General features: G+C 45.5%; 1 protein-coding gene across 15 annotated transcripts in view; it reads right to left on the bottom strand.

Annotated features, from left to right (window-relative positions):
- Window positions 1–15,894, bottom strand: part of LOC137094954 (ryanodine receptor 1-like) — a 259,348-nt gene that overhangs the window by 93,436 nt on the left and 150,018 nt on the right. For all 15 annotated transcript variants that reach the window (XM_067460970.1, XM_067460976.1, XM_067460973.1 and 12 more), the window contains 17 exons: window positions 15,155–15,341; window positions 13,902–14,013; window positions 13,583–13,703; window positions 13,329–13,498; window positions 12,011–12,231; window positions 11,536–11,626; window positions 10,838–10,978; window positions 9,728–9,891; window positions 7,951–8,029; window positions 7,646–7,735; window positions 6,057–6,194; window positions 5,644–5,718; window positions 5,309–5,384; window positions 5,071–5,194; window positions 3,505–3,620; window positions 3,036–3,103; window positions 1,524–1,645 (listed from right to left, as the gene is read on the bottom strand). In XM_067460970.1, coding sequence (XP_067317071.1) covers window positions 1,524–1,645; window positions 3,036–3,103; window positions 3,505–3,620; window positions 5,071–5,194; window positions 5,309–5,384; window positions 5,644–5,718; window positions 6,057–6,194; window positions 7,646–7,735; window positions 7,951–8,029; window positions 9,728–9,891; window positions 10,838–10,978; window positions 11,536–11,626; window positions 12,011–12,231; window positions 13,329–13,498; window positions 13,583–13,703; window positions 13,902–14,013; window positions 15,155–15,341 — 2,095 coding nt within the window. The remainder of the gene's footprint in view (window positions 1–1,523; window positions 1,646–3,035; window positions 3,104–3,504; window positions 3,621–5,070; window positions 5,195–5,308; window positions 5,385–5,643; window positions 5,719–6,056; window positions 6,195–7,645; window positions 7,736–7,950; window positions 8,030–9,727; window positions 9,892–10,837; window positions 10,979–11,535; window positions 11,627–12,010; window positions 12,232–13,328; window positions 13,499–13,582; window positions 13,704–13,901; window positions 14,014–15,154; window positions 15,342–15,894) is intronic.

Genomic DNA, 15,894 nt, shown 5'->3' with positions numbered 1-15,894 from the left:
CTTGGGGGGAATCAGGCTGTTGTTGTTCCTGCTCTTCTCTTATTCGCACATACAGTGTTCTCTCACTTTATCGTGGGTGTTCCATTCTGGTGCTAGAAAAAATATCATACGAAAGCTGACTGGCACAACCTGGGGATCACAACCAGATACAGTGAAGACATCTGCCCTTGCGCTGTGCTACTCTGCTGCTGAGTATGCATGCCCAGTGTGGAACACATTTTACCACACTAAAACAGTGGATGTGGCTCTTAATGAGACATGCCGCATTATCACAGGGTGTCTGCACCCTACACCACTGGAGAAATTACACCGCTTAGCCGGTAATGCACCACTTGACATCTGCCGGGAAGTAGCAGCCAATAGTGAAAGGACCAAGGCAGAGACATCTCCAGCTCATTCCCTGTTTGGGTATCAGCCAGCACAGCCTGTTCTTTCCCTCCTCTTGTCCCTCTCATTCGACTCGTGCTGCTTCCTCAGGAGCTGCCGCACTTCAGCCAGGTCTCCTCCGGCGGCAGCCCAGTGCAGCCTGGCCAGCTTTTTGCACTGGACTTTTATGCCCCCGCCAGCCCCAAGGGCAGTGGCTCCATCCGTTTCCTCCCCAACCCCAGCATCTTTTTCTTCCTCCTCCTCCTCTTTCTCCCACAGCCTCAGGAGGGAAAGCGGCAGAGGAAGGAAGGCAAGGAGGGAAGGATGGCGGGAAGGAGAGGAGGAGGAGTAGGGTCCTGCAAGCAAAAGAATCTACTGGCTTTACTGGTAGGTCCACTCGGTGCTCAAGACGCAGTTCGACCCGGTAGCAGAGCCCACATCAGTAAGGCTTAGATTACAGTCAGCCTGGGAGAAGTTAAGGGAGGAAGGGAGGGGAAAGAGGAGAGGAAAGAGAAGGCAAAGTGAGAGAGAGGGAGGAAGGGAAGGGAAGGAGGAGGAGGGCTGTTCAGGGAAAACCGCGAAACAGCAAGTCCGCGATAAGCGAACCGCAAAGGAGCGAGGGAACACTGTATACACAACACCCTACACCAGTGGTTCTCAACCTGGGGTCCCCAGGTGTTTTTGGCCCAGAAATCGTAACAGCTGGTAAACTGGCTGGGATTTCTGGGAGTTGTAGGCCAAAACACCTGGGGACCCACAGGTTGAGAACCACTGCCCTTCATTTTGAGCAAGAAGCAGAATTTCAGAACAATGGGGAGAACTTTCTAGAGAGGAGATCCAGAGGGCATCTGGGTACTCAGGTGAGGTCCAGGCTATATTATAGCATGAACCATATGCAGCCCTTGAACTTTGTAACAAAGCAACTTGATCTCAATCTTAAGAGTCTGTTTACATTTTGCAGGCAGTCAAATCTGTCCCTGAATACAGGATATTTCAGAGAGACTGTAGGGAACCACAGGTCATTTTTGTCTCCTTGTGTAACAAACATGTTTGCAAACAGAGATTTGTTCCCATTTCCTTCTTGCAACATACTGGTGAAGGAATATAATTAAAAATGTAATCTGCACAGCCCTTTGTGGGGAGCTCCTGGTCCTCACCTGGTTATCATCTCCTTCTCCTTGTTGGAAGCATGGCCCCCACTGCCCAGGACTTTGGCTGGTGTGGACAAGAAGTAGAGGCAGTGGTTGGTGAAGTACTGGTTGATGAGAGGCAACAGGATCTGGAAAGTGAAAGAAAATTAGCAGAGCTAGAAAGGTCGTTATCTCAGATTCCTTGGGATACAGGAGAATATAGCCAAAGGAAATCCCCCAAGAGCTATCCTTCTCTTCCTTTTTTGTGCCACAGCATCTCCATTTAGGGAAGTCTTCTCTGATAATCTTGTGCATTCTAGGTAAACTGATCCATTTTGGTGTCCCAGATTTCAGTGAGGTTCTTATCCATTTTTTGGGAGCCCCCTGAATTTGGGATGGCATATATATTTTTTTGCTCTGGGGTGCCAAAAGATTTGTTTTCTATCAAGCCCATTATGGGGAGGAGGGGCTTCCACTTCCCATCATTTAAGCTGTTTCTACTCTAGAGGAGAATGGGGGAGGTACTGCAGGCAGGCGCACACACTTTAAGGAGGATTTAAGGCTCTTTACTCTAGAGGAGACTGGGAGAGGAGCTGCAGGCAGGCATGCACGCTTTCAGGAGGCTTTAAAGCTCTTTAGAGGAGACTGGGAGAGGTGCTGCAGACACGCAGGTGTGCTTTAAAGATGCTTTAAAGCTCTTTACTCTAGAGGAGACTGGGAGAGGAGCTGCAGGGAGGTGCACACACTTTAAGGAGGGTTTAAAGCTGTTTACTCTAGAGGAGACTCACAGAGTTGCTACAGGCACACATGCGTGCGCTTTAAGGAAGCTTTAAAGCCATTTACTCTAGAGGAGACTGGAGAGGCACTGGAGGCAGGTGCACGTATTCTCTCCAGGACCTGCACCACATCACACATTACAGCTGTTTCTACTCTCTACTCTAGAGGAGAGGCAATTGGTAGTAGTTTTCAGGGAATGAGAGTTTTCTTTTAGTTTGCATTGCTAGGATTAATAAAAAAGATTAAACTGTGATACCGAGGAGGAGCCGAGATCAGCTTCCGCTTGTTTTTACTGCAAGCCCTTACCATTATGTGGTAATAATAATAATAATAATAATAATAATAATAATAATCTTTATTTATACCCCGCCACCATCTCCCCCAAAGGGGACTCGGGGCGGCTAACATGAGGTCAAGCCCAACAAATTACAACAGATCAAAATCCTCAGAGGTGGTGAGGTCTGTTGGAAGTAGGAAAATGGGTTTATATATCTGTGGAATGACCAGGGTGGGACAGAGGACTCTTGTCTGCTGGAGCTTGGTGTGAATAACAACAGCAAATAATAACATCGAATAATAACAACATAATAATAATAAACAGCAACATTAATACAGAGTCACACACAGGAAATGAAAATAAAATATAACAGTAAAGTACTGAAGGAAAACAGCCTATTCTCTGATCCATGTAGGAAGCCCTCCCCACCTCGGCCCATTCCTACCACAATAAATAGCAGTACACAAACAGAAGTTGAGACCGACCTTGGCAAAGAACTTGATTTCTTGCTCATGGGGAGATTTTTCTACCCGTCCGCTGCTAACCACAGCCTCTGAGGTAGAAGAGAGTTCCAGTGAACACCACCAAGAAATGGAAAGTGTGTGTTAATTACACAAATACACACTCTGTCCTTTACCTAGCCTGGGCAACTGAGGATGTGGCTGTTTGATCTTTGTCCAAGCTCAAACCCTTCACTTGCATTTGACAGTGGAAGCCTGGAGTCCTGAGTGCTATTTAGCCACTAGGCTTTCCCACACACGCAAAAGTTCTAGTTCAATTGGCTGCTACTTTACTTGGTTGACCATCCCTCAACCAAGTGTATCAACCAAAGAAGGGGTCTGAATCCCAAACCTCCTCCTTTCCTCTGCTACAGTTCCCTCCCTGCTCCCAGGGTCTTCAGAGGAAGGAACTGTGGAACTCCATGCTGAGCAGGAGAAAGAGCAATCCCTTTACCTAAATGGGCAATGAACTCTTGAGAGATGTCCATCCACTTCAGCAGCTGTAGCAGGAACCCATAGGCAAAGCGTTTCTCAATGGACGATGTGTCCAGCTCCATGTCCTTCAAACCCCTGTGAGAAATAATAGCAGTGGATGAGTAAAATAGGTTAAAATCCGCATTCGAGTAGACTGATTTGAGACTGTGTGTTTTCAGAATGTGCAAGGCCATGTAGGTCCTAAATACTCAAACGCAATAAGATAACAATGGGGAGAACTTTCCAGAGAGGAGATCCAGAGGGCATCTGGGTACTCAGGTGAGGTTCAGTCCTGTCTATATTATAGCATGAACCATATGCATCACTTGAACTTTGTAACAATACAGTTTGAAGTAACATACTCTCAGACAAAGTTGTAGAAATTATATCCTAGTTACATCATTTACTAGTAACATACACCCAAAGAAGTTTACAACGAAACAAGGGAAACACTGGAACTGCGGCGCAGCTTGCTGGGAGTTAGCTGCATTAAGATCACTACTGACCAAAAGGTCATGATTTCGAAGGCAGCCCGGATCGGAGTGAGCTTCCGACCAAAATTGTGTAGCTTGTTGTCGACCTTTGCAGCCCGAAAGACAGTTGCATCTGTCAAGTAGGAAATTTAGATACCACTTATGTGGGGAGGCTAATTTAACTGATTTACGAGGCCATAAAATTTTCCAGGAAGTAGGCAAAGAATGGGGTAGTACTTCATCAGTGTCACAAACGGATGGTGAAGCGACAACTCCCCTGGTGGCCAGAAGCTGGAATGTTAAATAGCCTCTGAGTGTCTGTCTATATATGTTGTGTGTCTATGGCATTGAATGTTTGCCATGTATATGTACATTGTAATCTGCCCTGAGTCCCCTGCGGGGTGAGAAGGGCAGAATATGAATACTGTAAATAAATAAATTGTGCAGCAATTACTATATGTGCGAATTTCACAGATGACTACTCAAAGAAATATGATTACAGGTAAGCAACCATCATTTTCAAGCCATGGGTTGGTTAAGTATGCATAGGTTGGTGCTCCCCTGGTGGCCAGAAGCTGGAATGTTAAATAGCCTCTGAGTGTCTGTCTACATATGTTGTGTGTCTATGGCATTGAATGTTTGCCATGTATATGTACATTGTTATCCGCTCTGAGTCTTCTGCGGGGTGAGAAGGGCGGAATATAAATACTGTAAATAAATAAATAAACAACTCGGGAGACTTTGTTGTGTTCTGGTTCTTGATTTTGCAAGCTTTATGAAGATTCTTTTTTGATGGAGTAGTCGTTATTTGGAGAGCTGCATTTCTTTACTACAATTGTATTTGGTCTCAAGACTTCAGGCAGCTTAAGCGGCTGAAGGGGAAAAGGAATGGGCCTGAGGCTGTTAGGAATTGTGAGAGTTGAAGTCCAAAACACCTGGAGGACCCAAGTTTGCCCATGCCTGGTTTACACAGACTCCCTTAGTTGTGTGTTGGCATCAAAGCTAGTGTGCTTCCTGCCCCATTCATGGACCCCTTCATGTTCTGTGCATTCTCCCACATCTTCCAGGCGCACCTTGTCACCGCATAGCCATTAAGCTGCAAGAACTTCAGCAACTCCTGGGCCTTTTCTCGGTCCCGTGCCTTCTCTTTTGCTGTCAGAGTATCGTAAGGCACCAGAAGAGGATGGGTTCCTCCACCTTCAGGAAGAAGAGAGAGAAAGCTTGCAATGTGATTTTGAAAAAGGGAGAAATGTCAGTACTGTGCAATGAGAAGAGAAGAAAGATGCACAAAGGAAAGAGGCACAAATTCACCTTTGGCTTCTAGCTCTAGCTTCTTCTTGCGTCCCCAGGTGTTGTGGTAGTTCTCAGCCAGCTGCTCTGCCATGGCCTGCGGAGGAAGAATAGGTAAAGGTAAAGGTTTCCCCTGATCCTTAAGTCTAGTTGCGTCTGACTGGGGGTTGGTGCTCATCTCCATTTCTAAGCCGAAGAGCTGGCGTTGTCCATAGACGCCTCCAAGGTCATGTGGCCAGCAAACACATGTCCTATCTTATAGTTTATTCTGATGTCAGCATTTTACTTTGCAATTCTTCTAGGAGGACAAGTTTGTTGCAGTCACATCCCATAGGCTGAGTTATGTGTTTGCTTACCTGCAGTTCTCTAGAGAGGGTTACTCCCGAGATATCTATGGGCTGAGGATTGTAGCCATGGCTAGGGTCGTACGTCTGCAAGAGAACATAAAAAGAGAGACTGGTGTCAGTTGGTTTCCATGCCTGCCACAATATTTCTTTTGCCTGGGCCTGCAATTCCTCTCTGAATGGTTTTCTAAGTGAAATTGCCCTTCCCACAAATTCCTTTTGCAGTTTTAGAAGCTGTGATCTTGCTAAAATCAGGATGCACTTGCAAACCTATATGTGGACAGCAAGCAGGAAAAGACAACAAAGATAGGTAGCAGAAAAGATGCAAAGAACACCTTCCTGCTCGAAACCACAGTCTCCAAAGCTGCTTTTGATTAAAAACAAGTCCCTAATGGGGCACGCCATGAGCCATTCCCACTCCAAACCTGTGTCTGTGAGATCTTGCGGGTCTTTTTCTTCTCAGTCTTCTCCTCCTCAGCCTCACGAGCCTTTTCCATTGTCCACTCCCAAGCAATCATGGCCTTCAGTGATTCCTTGATGGGCCACCGGTAAATTTCCTTATCCTGCAGGAAGAAAACAAGTACTTTGGGAAGTCTGATCTGGCTAGGGTTGTCCACGCTCTGGTTACACCCTGAATAGATAGATTACTGCAACGCACTCTACGTGGGGCTGCCCTTGAAAACAGTTCAGAAACTTCAACTAGTCCAACGGGCGCCAGCCAGATTACTAACTGGAGCGACATACAGGGAGCATACCACCTCCTTGTTATGTCAGCTCCACTGGCTGCCGATCCACTTCTGAGCTCAATTCAGATAATAATAATAATAATAAAACTTTATTTGTACCCTGCTACCATCTCCCCAAGGACGCGGTGCGGCTTACATGATGCCAAGTAAACAAAAGCGATAACAAATAATCAATGTTTTTTATTGTTCATTCGTTCAGTCGTCTCCGACTCTTCGTGACCTCATGGACCAGCCCACGCCAGAGCTCCCTGTCAGCCGTCACCACCCCCAGCTCCTTCAAGGTCAGTCCAGTCACTGTTGCTACTTGGTCCTTGTACAGATTCCTCAGGAGAGAGACAAGGTGGCTTGGGATGCCCATCCCACCAAGAACTTGCCACAATTTATTATGATCCACACAGTCAAAGGCTTTAGAATAGTCAATGAAGCAGAAATAGATGTTTTTCTGAAACTCCCTGCCTTTCTCCATTATCCAGCGGATATTGGCAATCTGGTCTCTCGTTCCTCTGCCTTTTCTAAACCCAGCTTGAACATCTGGCAACTCTCGCTCTATGTGTTGCTGGAGTCTTAATCAATACAAAACAGTTAAAATAAAACTCAAAAACAGAAAACACACAATAAGCAATAAGCAATAAACAATAACAATAACATACATGCATGCACAAAGTGCTGGTTTTGACCTATAAAGCTCTATACGGTTCTGGCCCACCTTACTTGTCTGAAAACGCATCTACCTCTATGTTTCACCTCATAATTTTAGATCATCCAGAGAGGCCCTGCTCTTGCTCCCGCCAACATCGGAGGGAATGAGAGACAGGGCCTTCTCGGCTGTGGCTCCCTGCCTGTGGAACACACTTCCAAATGAACACACTTCCACAGTCACCTACAGACCCACCAAAATACTGATCCTGGAAGACTATCCTACTCGGCCAACGAGGGATCGCCTAAGTAAGTAAGTAACCGGAAATAAATAAATAAAATAAAATAAACCTGAATGAAAGCTGAAGAAGGGTTAAAAATCAGGCCTAAAGTTGGATATCTTGGGTGGGATATCCTTTCTAGATTTGGAGGACCTAAAGATGGTTGTGCACGCATGGTAACCTCGAGGTTGGATTCTGCAATGTGTTTTACGTTGGGCTACCTTTGTACCAAGTTTAAAAACTCCAGCTAGTTCAAAATCCAGTAGTCACATTGGTTACAGGAATGTTATAGATTGGTTACAGTTATGTTTCCCTTCTTTTATGGAGGGAAGAGTAGAATGAGAGCATTACCTTTTCTGAGAACGTTTTATATGGCCGCAACATGGGGCTCGTCTTGGCCTCCTCGTCATAGGCCTCTCCAAAAGACCAGTTATTCTGAATCTGGAAGAAGAAGAAGAAGAGAGCATGATTTCTGTTTCCTGTGACAAACTAGGATGCAAAAGTTTATGGAAATCTCCTGGTCATGGGACTATGCAGTTTTAGTCCAATACATCTGAAAGTCACCATCTTGGAAGAGGTGAGTCTTTGTGAAGGGATTCTTGAGAGCCACTTAGGCATGACACATCAATCCAGAAGGTCAAGTGGAGGCTCCTTACCTTATCAAAGGCCCATTTCTCATGAGTGTATTCAGCATACTTGTTGATGAAAGCATCCAGTCTCTCTGGAATTATGACACTGCAAGGAGAAAAAAAAAAAACAGGCTGCCCATCAACAGGAAGATAGTGTTGTAGTACAGACTGAGGCTGATGGGTCCACTGATAATTTAGAGAATTGTGGGATTTTCTAGGGCACAAAGTCATGAAGATTCAAGTCAGGGAAATGATGCTTCTCTCTGGGAGGAACCTGACTCAGAAAGTGCAGGGCTTCAAGGTCAGTCAGAGGAGCCAGAAACTGCAACATTAGATAAGGAGTTTGGTGAAGATCTAAGTGATACGGAAGGCTCCCTGGGAAAAACACCTGGAGCTACGTAGATCACCAAAAGTCTTTGTTTACAGATTAGAGCAAAAAATAGGCAGAGTTGGTCAGAGCAATTATGTGGGAAAGTTAGGGAGAAAAATCATGGTGACCATAAGTTCTTGCTCTACCTTAGCAAACAACATCCTTCCAAAATGCATTCAGGGGACTTTAGGTTCCTAGCTTATGTGGGAAAATTGGGGAGAAAATTCATGGGAAAAGAAATGACTACATGGGTGTCTATTAATTAGCAAGTAATTTACCTAAGGGTTAGTTCAGGCAACGTAGTGTTTGAGTAAGAAGCAAGGCCTGAGTTATCTGGTTTTTGTTTCAAGTCAAGCCTTGGTTTCGGATTTAAGTATCCTGGAAACTTTCTATGTTCTTGTTTTTGTATTCCAGCTCAAGTTTTACTAAATATACCTTTTGCTTGTGGACTTATGTTGCTCCTCCAAACCGCGGATACGGAAACCCCTCGGGTCCCCGTATCTGCAAGATGGCGGATCGCCTCCATTTTGATGGCATATTTTTCCTGGCTAAATTCTAACACTATCTGCTATCTCGCATTTTGTAATTTGGGCTTCTACGACTGCAGGCCTTCTTGGAATGCCTTTTTTTGCTATTCATGGGCTGTTTTACTTTGGGATCTGCATGAGACATTTGTTTTACAGTTTGGTTATGACCTTCTGCTAACCCTTTTTTGGATCATACATCTTCTTTCTTTATTTTTCATATAGTTTCATGTGCTTTTACAATAAACTGTTTGCTTGTACTCTGGACTCTTGTGTGGTGCTGTGGTCATAGGTGTTTCCAGGCCTGGGGTGCAACAGATTAGTGCTCTGCTGAGAACTATTGATCCAGTTTAAGTTTTCAATTCCATCGTTGGTGGAATTCAGAATGCCCTTTGATTGTAGATTAACTATCAATCCCATCAACTACAACTCCCAAATGACAAAATGGCATTAGGAAGGTTGGGAACCACTAACCCAAAGGACCTGCAAGTATCACTCACTTGAGTATCTCCACAGGTTTGGGGTCAACTATAAATCTCAGCAACTACAACTCCCAAATGTCATGGTCTATTTTCCCCCAAACTCCACTAGTATTCACATTTGGGCATATTGATTATTCGTGCCAAGTTTGGTCCCGATTATCATTGTTTGAGTCCGCAGTGCTCTCTGGATGTAGGTGAACTACAACTCCAAAATGCAAGGTCAGTGCCCACCAAACCCTTCCAGTACTTTCTGTTGGTCATGGGAGTTCTGTGTGCCAAGTTTGGTTCAATTCCATCGTTGGTGGAAATCAGAATGCCCTTTGATTGTAGGTGAACTATAAATCCCAGCAACTACAACTCCCAAATGATAAAATGGCATTACGAAGGTTGGGGACCACTGACCGAAAGGATCTGTAAGTATCACTCACTTGAGTGTCTCCACAGGCTTGGGGTCAAAGTTGCCTTCAGCATCCACAGATGCCTTCTTCTCAGTCTTGGAGGAGTAGCTGGCATCCACATAGTCAGGTGGGATGGCCCCTGCAATTGCGCACAGGCAGGGCATGGCGAGCTTGTACAGCTCAGAGTCATATTTCTGGGCAGCAGGATAGAGAAAATTGGGAAGAGAAATGGGTTAGAGAGAAAAAAACCTCAATGAGATAAAACACTTTGGCATCGGAAAGCTTGGTGCCTAGTCATCTTGAAGGCTGTCTATCCAACAGTATAGAAAAGAGGAGTGGTCTGTCTTGCAAACTGCTTTTGGTCTATAGTTCCAAGATTCAACTAACTAGAACTAGAGTTGATATGCTGGTTTGGGGATTTTGGATTTGTAATCCAGACAGAGACATCATACTGGCAACGAAGATCCAGATAGTTAAAGCAATGGTATTCCCCGTAGTCACCTACGGATGTGAGAGCTAGACCATAAGGAAGGCTGAGTGAAGGAAGAGAGATGTTTCTGAACTGTGGTGTTGAAGGAAAGTTCTGAGAGTGCCTTGGACCTTCAGAAGATCCAACCAGTCCATACTTCAGGAAATAAAGCCCGACTGCTCATTGGAGGGAAGGATGTTAGAGGCAAAGAGGAAGTATTTTGGCCACATCATGAGAAGACAGGAAAGTTTGGAGAAGACAATGATGTTGGGGAAAATGGAAGGAAAAAGGAAGAGGGGCTGACTAAGTGGAGGATGGTATCTTTGAAGTGACCGGCTTGACCTTGAAGGAGCTGGGGATGGTGACGGCTAACAGGGAGCTCTGGCGTGGGCTGGTTCATGAGGCCATGAAGAGTTGGAAACAACTGAACGAATGAACAACAACAATCCAAACAGAATGTAGGTGACCATAAGTCCTTCCTCTACCTTAGCAAACAACAGCCTCCCACAATGCCTTCAGGGGACTTTAGGTTCCTAGTTTCCCTTTCCCAATGATTAAGGTCTACAAAAAGAGACCAACTTCCAAAATACTGTAGGCCCACCCTCTTTCTCCTATGCCTAGCTGATCCCGGATGATTTACTTGGGAATTAAAAGTAAAGTGCATGGCTTACCTTGTGGGACAATGACTCAAAGATACCCCAGAACAGTTTGCGGGTCAGGTGAAGCTCTTCCTCAGAGGAGATCCCATAGTTGGCCCACCCAGTAGGAAGGCAATAATACTTCCAGCAGCGTTCATAATGGTTAGTCAGCAGCTGGGCAAGAGGAATTGAGAGAAGAGTTTAGCTAGCCAGAAGACTGGCCATTGCAGAGACACACACATCCATGCAGAGAAAGAGGGAGAGATAGGGATGGAAACAGATATAAACAGATAGAGGCTTCCTGGCATGAACACAATTCTGACATCCTTGGAAATACTACAGTGACTGTGAGTCCCAGAATTCTCCATCCACCATGATAATAACCATACTGATAGGGAATTCTGGGCATTCTAGGAGGGAAAAAAGATTACATTTTCCAATGCCTGGTTTGGAAAATTGGGAAAAACTTTAGGAAGAACTTCCTCACTGTGGGAGCAGTTCAACAGTGGAACTCTCTGCCCCAGAGTGTGGTGGAGGCTCCTTCTTTGGAGGCTTTCAAGCAGAAGCTGGATGGAATACTCTGAATGCGATTTTCCTGCTTCTTGGTAGGTGGTTGGTCTGGATGGCCCATGAGGTCTCTTTCAACTCAATGATTCTATGATACAATCTGACATATTCCACATGAAAAAAAATGCCTCCCTCCACGTCAAATACAAACACACATGGCTCACCTTCAGGGACATCTTGGCAAACTCATTCAAGATGGGCACATCAAACACCAGCCGGCGCAAAAGGTGTTGCAGCATGGAGGGCCGGATGTATCTAGAAGGGCAGTGAACCAAAACGTGAACAGAAAGCCACAGATGCAGGCGAAACACTAGGAGAGAATGCTTCTAGGACATGGCCATACAACCCGAAAAACCTACAACAATCCATTATTTATTTATTTAACACAGACTGGAAGTGATGCTCCATCACTTTTGGTTGCCATTTTGAGAGGGGACTCAAAGAAAAACAAAGGCGTTGAGAGTAGAGGTGGATGGCAGATGGAAGTTGTGGCAATTGTCATGTGTTTGGGTGGCAATCTATTTTGGGTGAAATTGCTCCAAATTGTGGATATTGGGGGAATGTCAGGGGGCTCCAGGAGTCACCTGCTGCCTGCAGGCTCTATTTCCCTCGGTCTATGTTTGCAGTCCTCCTGAGTACCTGCACAGTGCCATGAGGCACTCTTCAATGACGTCACGCTGAGCCTTGGTGAGGGAGCGTCCGCGAGACAGCCGGTAGACCGTGTGCAGCATGGAGTCCACCATGATGGCCCGGTGCTCAGTGCCAGCAAAAAGAGGGGCGCACTTGGTGATGAGCGGCAACACAGCCAAACAGAGGTAGCGATTCATGGCTAGAGCCATCTCAGTGGTACTGAAGGCAGCCTGCGGTAGAAGGAACAAGTAGGAAGGTTTGAAATACAGTAGAGTCTCACTTATCCAACCTTTGCTCATCCATCGTTTTGTATTATCCAACGCAATCTGCTTCCCGCTCAGATCCACAGCTGCTTCAATACATTGCAATGTTTGGGTGCGAAATTTGTAAATACAGTAATTACTACATAACGTTACTGTGTTCTGAACTGCTTTTTCTGTTGATTTGCTGTAAAACGTGATGTTTTGGTGCTTAATTTGTAAAATCATAACGTAATTTGACGCTTAATAGGCTTTTCCTTAATCCCTCCTTATTATCCAACATTTTTGCTTATCCAACATTCTGCTGGCCCGTTTATGTTGGATAGGCGAGGCTCTACTGTAAGAAGAGGAATCATGGGCCACTTCATTCCACCTGAAGCATACACTGATGCAAGTACAGGTTGAAAGCCTGAGAGGTATGTCCTTTGGGTAGTGAGCCTGCATAGTTAGCCCACTGGTGGGTGGACCATTCCAGACAGTTGAGAAAGATAGTCTCCAAACCTGAGACCCAGCAGAGATACTGTCAGTTAAAGGAGATAATTCTAGGCAAGAAGAGCAGATAAAGTTGGCTTTCTCTATTTCCTGAATGACACTTTGCCAGAGGGTGTTTCTACACTAAGAAACTAAAGTGGGGAAGTCAGAAAGTGATCCCCAAAGCAGCAGTTCTCAACCTGGGGGTTGCGACCCCTAGAGGGGTCTATTAACCATTCAGAGGGGTCATGTCGCTGCCTTTTTGGGCCCCACCCCTCTGCCTCCCTGGAATGGCTACCGGGCCCCTGGTGCCTAGCTCTCGCCGCCTGCCAAGCTTCTGACAGATAAAATCATTATGAGAATGTACATCAGATCTATGCTATAGTACTACAGCATAGATCTGACGTACATACTCATAATTATATAACTGCATTACTTTTTGTGTATAGTGGCCTTTTGCCCTTGTACTTCAGGGAATCCTTTCTCTCTATAGATAAAATAATGAAACAATAAATAAAAGAAGGATATTGCATTAATTGTTTTGCTTGGACCATCAAAATTATGCATGTCTCTTCCCGTCATGTCCCAGCACTCACGGTGTCCAACGAAGCAGCAGCTCTCATGTCAGGCAAGAAGCCCACTTCCAGCACGTGGAGAAGGAAGTCCTGGTTGTCAATGCCATACACCCGGTCCAGGAACAACACCATGGGGGCCTTGTGGTCCGGCACAAAGCTGGCAGACATTTTGGGCTCGACAACACTGCCATCTAATGTAGGCAAAAGGAGACTTAGCTTAGGAAATGCAATATCCTAGAATGCTACTCTGCTCGGTCCCTGTCCACTTGCCATACCTTTGCCAAATGAAGGGATCGCCAACGGGAGGCTAATGACTCCAACAAGGTCTTCGATGGGCACCAAAGAGCGCAAGATGGCTCTGATTCGGAGGGCTTCACCTTTCCCGGCCTGGATGAGCTGCGCAAAGGGAGCCAAGGTATAAGATGTGAGATACCTGGAAAGATACCTCAACCAAATGCCAGTTAGGGAGAAAAGAAAGCAGCCAAAGACTGCTCTGGAAAAAAAGTGGTCCCAGTGCTGGGTGAGATGCACCAAATGATAATAGTCATGCAAGGGTTTTTTTTTCTACAGTGAAGGGAGTGGAGTGGTGCTTACATGCATTTCGGGGGCACAACGCCCCAGCAAATCGATGAGGGCGGCATAGAAGGACATGATTGCATTGCCCAAGTGAACCCGGTTCTCTTCGTGAGTTTCTTCTCCCCCAAACCTGGGAGAGAGAGAGGGAGAGAGAAGGAGGGGAAAGGGAGCATCAGCCATCCATGCAGCAAAGGTAGAGGATCATAGGGAACTAATGAGGTCCTATCCTGAAATACAATGGGGAGAGAAGGTAAAGGGAACATGTGCCAGGAAGTGTAAAGTGCAGCTATAATGAGGGAACGTAAAGAACTGCTTCTGTTGGGCTTCATCCCTGGATTGCACAGGTTTCTTGTGTCATCAAGTTTCCAGACCACAATGAGTAGCTACGCTAGAGACAGGGCCAGGCTGAGGGATTCCTCCCCCTACATTCCTATGCATATCTATATAAATAAAAATGTAATGTTCATTTGTGGGACTCTGTGTGCTCTGTGGTGGTGTTGGGATAATAGTTCCAAGCCTTTTCACATATCTATATATATAAAAATGTAATGTTCGTTTGTGGGATTAACAGAACTCAAAAACCACTGGGGAAATTGACACCAAATTTGGACACAAGACACCTAACAACCAAATGTATGTCCTTCACTCATAAAAACACTGAAAAACACAGCAGAAGGGACTTAAAAAGCCCCAAAAAGCTAAATGACAATACAGAAAAAAGGAAAAAAGTGGGAGGGAAGGGAAGAAGAAAAGGGAGACGGAAACATGGAAGCAAAGAGAGAAGGAAGGAAAGAGGTAGAGAAGGAAGTAAGGAGAGAAAGAGGGAGGGAAAGAAAAAGGGGGAAGGAGGGAAGGAGAGAAGTAAAGAAAGGGAAAGAAGGAAAGAGGTAGCGAAGGAAGTGGGGAAGATGCAGAGAAAGAGGGAGGGAAGGAAAGAAGGAAAGAGAGAAGGAAGAAAAGAGAGCAGAAGAGAAAGAAAAAGGGGGAAGGAAGGAAAGAGATAGAGAAGGAAGAAGAGAAGGAAAGAAGGGAAGGAAGGAAGGAAAGAGGGAGTGAAGGAAGGAGGGAAAGGAGAGAAAGAGGGAAGGTTGGCCACAGCAACGCGTGGCGGGTACAGCTAGTATATAAATAAAAATGTAATGTTTGTTTGTGGGATTAACATAACTTAAAAACCACTGGATGAATTGACACCAAATTTGGACACAAGATACCTGTTAGGCCAACGAGTGACCATCACTCATAAAAACAACAACAACAAAAAACAAACGCACAACTCCCGGCGGCGATCTTTCTTGACTGTGGGCCCATCACGGGCAGGATCCTGGGAGATCTGGATGGCCTCCTCTATGGCAGCAAGTAGGCCATTGCCACCTTCACCCCGTAGGGCTGGGCCGAAGCACTCGGGCCGCCGGATCAACAGGCGCACAACCACATTGGCATTCTCTTCCACGCTCTCCCCTATGGAGAGAGAGAAACGGCAGATTATGAAGACAAAAGAGTTATCTGTGTTTGTTTATTTATTTATTTACAGTATTTATATTCCGCCCTTCTCACCCCGCAGGGGACTCAGGGCGGATTACAATGTACATATACATGGCAAACATTCAATGCCATAGACACACAACATATATAGACAGACACAGAAGCAATTTAATATTCCAACTTTTAATGGGGGTATTCTGGCCACCAGGGGAGCTGTCGCTTCACCGTCTATTTGTGACACTGATGAAGTACTTCCTCATTCTTTGCATACTTCCTGGAGATTTTTATGGCATTGTAAATTAGTTAAATTAGCCTCCCTGAGTAGGCGGTACCTCAATTTCCTACTTGATAGATGCAACTGTCTTTCGGGCTGCAAAGGTCGACAGCAAGCTACACAAATTGGTCAGACACTCACTCCGACCCAGGTTGGCTGCGAACTTATGACCTTTCGGTCAGTAGTGATCTTAATGCAGCTGACTCCCAGACAGCTGCGCCACAGTCCTGGTGCTATGTTGGGGTTCAGCTCCAC

Source organism: Anolis sagrei, chromosome X (genome assembly GCF_037176765.1).
Source record: "Anolis sagrei isolate rAnoSag1 chromosome X, rAnoSag1.mat, whole genome shotgun sequence".
In the NCBI taxonomy this organism is placed as follows: domain Eukaryota; kingdom Metazoa; phylum Chordata; class Lepidosauria; order Squamata; family Dactyloidae; genus Anolis; species Anolis sagrei.
The sequence above is the reverse complement of the archived record's forward strand: the minus strand, read 5'-3'. Positions and strand labels throughout refer to the sequence as shown.